Below are 4,915 nucleotides of genomic sequence, written 5' to 3'. Positions count from 1 at the left end.
CATTATATTATTATATCACATTATATTATATTATTATATTATTATATTACAATATATAAAGATAAAAATATATAAAAATCATTTATATTAAAAATTTATAAATAATATTTATAATATTATGAATAATATATAATGAATATATATAATGAAAATATATATATAATGAATATATATATATATATATATATAATGAATATATATTATATATTCATTCAACATGTTCCATCCAAATCAACTTTGTTTCCAAAACCGGCTCCAGGAAAATAAAATCTTTGATTAAAAAAATAGGTAATTTAATTTAAAACTATTTATTTCACCAGCAGGATCCTCGATGGACAGATTTTAAAGTCCTACAGGAAGGACCCAAAATTCTGCCCTGCCCTTTTCTCCCCTGAACATAACAAGGAGTGTTCCCTAAACTGAGGAATTAAAATCCACCAATAAAAAAATGAACCAGAATTAAATTTTATTCCCTTTAATCCTGTAGCCATTTTTCTCTCCCCTAAAATCAACAATAAATCAGAGTTAGATTGGGGGGAAATATTAATTTGCAGCAATTTTCAGTGAGAAGTTTGTACTGACCCAGGGAGAAAATGAAATGGGATCGTTCATCACTGAAAAAAAAAAAGGAATGGCAGGAAATTTTTCCTCCTAATTTCCAAGGAATATTAGGTTTTCTCCCACATTTAGCAGTGGTTTCCTCCTCCCAGTATTCCAGACAGGAATTTAAGCCCAGCTTTGAGCTGGGTCAGGCTTAGTCTTGAGCCAGGACTTTCCCATCCCTCTAAAAAGGGTGGAAATCCTTAATTTCCCCCTTTTCATTTTTGGGAAGCTGCTGCTTTAAAAATATTTATTAATATTAAAAAGATATAAAAATATTAATGAACAATAATTGAAGCAACATTTGTGCCCTCAACAAATCCCATTGTGGAGCTCTGGGTGCTCCAAGGAATCCTTTGGAATTACCACACGTGTAAGAAATTCTTGTTTCTAATCAGAGTTTCTCTGACGTTACAAGTTTAACTGGGAGATAACGATTCCCTGGAAAAGTTTGGGAAGCTCAGGAAGTTCAAAGGGTGTTTTCCTCCCTCCCAATCCTGTTTTTTTCCCCCTTCTCACCTGGTCCTAACTTGGAAATTGCATATAAAAGGTCATAGTTGATGACTGGAGTTGCATCTTCCACTTGTTTCCAATCCACGGGCGGAGAGGCAGGAGGGGAAATCAGGAACTGCTTGTCTGGATTCGGAGGTGCCAAGTGGGAGCTTCCAATGTGCAAAGTCTGGGAATAAAAAAAAAAGGCAGGAAAGGCCAAGCTGTGTCATTATTATCCAGGAATTTGTCATTCAGGAGGGGTTTTAAGGTTGGGAGAGGTGTTGTTGTTCTCTGCCAGGGACTCGGGGTGGCAGCACCAGCCAGGATTCCACGGCCAAGCCCCCACATCCCATTCCCAGGAAATTTCCAAGGAAGTTCCCTTAAAATTCCCTGGTTTCCCTTAAAATATTTTTTTTTTAATTTTAATATATTTTATTTACAGATCTGCCCATAAAATCCCCAAGTGGGAGGAAGCTGGATCTGGCCTTTAATGACAAATGGGGTGGGAAGGCACTGCCACAAGTGAGAGTGGTGGGAATTCCCAGAGGGATAGAAATGAACTGGGACATCCCAAATGGACACACAGGGATTCATTTCCCACACAAGGATTCCTTTTCCCATACAAGGATTCCTTTTCCCACACAAGGATTCATCTTCCCACACAGCAATTCCTTTTCCCACACAGGAATTCCTTTTCCTACACAGGAATTCCTTTTCCCACACAGGATTCCTTTTCCCACACAGGATTCCTTTTCCCACACAAGGATTCATCTTTCCACACAAGGATTCCTTTTCCCATACAGGGACTCCTTTTCCCATACAGGAATTCCTTTTCCCACACAGGGATTTCTTTTCCCACACAGGGATTCATCTTCCCATACAGGAACTCCTTTTCCCACATAGGAATTACTTTTCCCTCACAGGAATTTCCTTTCCCACACAAGGATTCATTTTCCCATACAAAGATTCATTTTCCCTCACAGGGATTCATTTTCCCATGCAGAGATTCCTTTTCCCACACAGGAATTCATTTTTTTCACACAAGGATTCATCTTCCCATACAAGGATTCATTTTTCCCACACAGAATTCCTTTTTGCACATAAGGATTCCTTTTCCCACACAGGGACTCCTTTTCCCACACAGGAATTCCTTTTCTCACACAAGGATCCATCTTCCCTCACAGGGATTCATTTTCCCATACAGGAATTCCTTTTCCCATACAGGGATTCCTTTTCCCTCACAGGGATTTGTTTTCCCATACAGGAATTAATTTTCCCACACAGGGATTCCTTTTCCCACCCAGGAATTCCTTTTCCCACCCAGGAATTCCTTTTCCCACCCAGGAATTCCTTTTCCCACACAAGGACTCATTTTCCTGTACCAGGATTCCTTTTCCCACACAGGAATTCCTTTTCCCACACAGGGATTCATCTTCCCATTCAATTTCCAGAGGGAAACAGGAGCAGCTCCCAAACCCCACCCCGATTCCCAGAGTTCCTTTGGGATCTCCCATGGATATCTCCAAGAACAGGTTGCACAGGAAAAACCTGGAATGTGCAGCTCTCCCTCTTGGATCCCTGAAATCCTGATTCCCATCACCTCCAAGGTTATCCAAGCAATCCACAGGGATCCAAACCCAAAATCCCAACAGCTCCTCCCACAATCCCCAGGGAGCTCTGGGACCACCCGGATCCTCTAAACCATGGAAGTGACGGAATTCCCAGGTGCTTCCAAGAAAAACCAGGAGAAGCTTTACCTGGGCAAAGTAGAGTTTGATTTCTTTTCCCAGGAATTCTGTCTTGTGCAGTTGGATCCTGGCATCAGCTGCAGACAGGGGGTTGCTGAAGTTGATCCGGACCCTCTTGAAGCTCTTGAAATACTGGAAGGTGATTTCCCGGTCGTAGGGTCGGAAAAGGGATTCGAACTTGGCCTGGGAAGAGGAAAAGTGGGAAAAGGGGATTTGAAAGGTTGGTTTTGATCCAAGGAATAAGTTAAGATGTAAAGAATAATAAAATAAATAAATAAATATAAAAGAAATAGTAATAATAGAAATTAAATGTAAATAATAATAAAATATAAATAATAATAAAATAAATTATAATAAAATAAGTAATAATAAAATAAATTAAATATAAATAATAATGAAATATAAATAGTAATAAAAGAAAGAAATGATAATAAAATAAATAATAAAATAAATTAAATATAAATAATAAAATAGAAATAATAATAAAATATATAATAAATTAATGAAATAAAATAAATAGAAATAATAATAAAATAGAAGTAATAATAAAAGAATTAAATTATAATAGAAATTAAATATAAATAATAATAAAATATAAATAATAATAAAATATATAATAATAAAATTTATGAAATAAAATAAATGAAATAGAAATAAGAATAAAATAGAAGTAATAATAAAAGAAATAAATTATAATAGAAATTAGAAATAATAATAAAATATAAATAATAATGAAAGAAATGATAATAAAATAAATAATAAAATATATTAAATAGAAATAATAAAATATAAATAATAATAAAATATATAATGATAAAATTAATGAAATAAAATAAATTAAATAGAAATAATAATAAAATAGAAATAATAATAAAAGAAATAAATAATAATAAAATAAATAATAAAATAAATTAAATTTAAATAAGAATAAAATATAAAGGAATATACAAAGAAATATAAAGGAATAAAATATAAAAAGTCGTTTATTTGTAAAAATAAATTAAAATGTAAAAAGCTGAGTTTTATTGTCTTCCTCTTTTTTTCTGGGAATATTTCTAGGAAAGAATGAAGTTTTTGACCTTCTCACTTGTTTTCCCTACAGCTTTTTCTTTCCTAATTACAAAAAACACATTAATAATAAATAGGTTAATAGTAAAAATAAATAAAATCTATTACAATTATATCCCTTAAATATCCCATAGTATATTGCTTAAATATATCCATTATATCCCTTAAATATCTTATATTATATCCCTTAAATATCTTAGTTTATATCCCTTAAATATCCCATATTATATCCCTTAAGTATCTTCTATTATATCCCTTAAATATCCCATATTATATTGCTTAAATATATTCCATTATATCCATTAAATATCTTACATTATATCCCTTAAATATCTTATATCCCTTAAATATCTTATATTATATCCATTAAATACATTCTATTATATCCATTAAATAAATTTTATTATATCCATTAAATATATTATATCCCTTAAATATCTCATATTATATTGCTTAAATATATTCCATTATATCCATTAAATATCCCATATTATATCCCTTAAATATCCCATATTATATTGCTTAAATATATTCCATTATATCCATTAAGTATCTTAGATTATATCCCTTAAATATCTTCTGTTATATCCCTTAAATATCTTACATTATATCCCTTAAATATCCCATATTGTAACCCTTAAATATCTTATATCCCTTAAATATCTCATATTATATTGCTTAAATATATTCCATTATATCCATTAAATATCTTACATTATATCCCTTAAATATCCCATAGTATATTGCTTAAATATATTCCATTAAATATCTTATATCCCTTAAGTATCTTATATTCTATCCATTATCCATTAAATACATCCTGTTATATCCATTAAATAAATCACATTATGCCAAGCAGTTAAAGGTAAATCCAAGAGGATTTCTTATGGTTTTAACACAAGAAAAAATCCCAGGAAAAGTATAAAGTGAATTTTACTATAAAAATCACAATAATAGAAATATTCCCTAAAAACTCAAGAGTGCAAGTACAGCCAGCCAAGGAATTC

The 4,915-nt window shown here is 31.7% G+C and overlaps 1 protein-coding gene across 2 annotated transcripts in view; it reads right to left on the bottom strand.

The window, feature by feature from the left end:
- The window catches only part of RCAN1 (regulator of calcineurin 1), a 34,096-nt gene that overhangs the window by 857 nt on the left and 28,324 nt on the right, over window positions 1-4,915 (bottom strand). For both annotated transcript variants that reach the window (XM_027703273.1, XM_027703274.1), the window contains exons 2-3: window positions 2,850-3,023; window positions 1,120-1,279 (exon numbers count right to left, since the gene is read on the bottom strand). In XM_027703273.1, coding sequence (XP_027559074.1) covers window positions 1,120-1,279; window positions 2,850-3,023 — 334 coding nt within the window. The remainder of the gene's footprint in view (window positions 1-1,119; window positions 1,280-2,849; window positions 3,024-4,915) is intronic.

This window comes from Neopelma chrysocephalum, unplaced genomic scaffold (genome assembly GCF_003984885.1).
Source record: "Neopelma chrysocephalum unplaced genomic scaffold, ASM398488v2 Primary Assembly neopelma1_219, whole genome shotgun sequence".
Lineage (NCBI taxonomy): Eukaryota > Metazoa > Chordata > Aves > Passeriformes > Pipridae > Neopelma > Neopelma chrysocephalum.
Note: the sequence above shows the minus strand (reverse complement) of the source record. Positions and strands in the feature narration are given on the sequence as shown.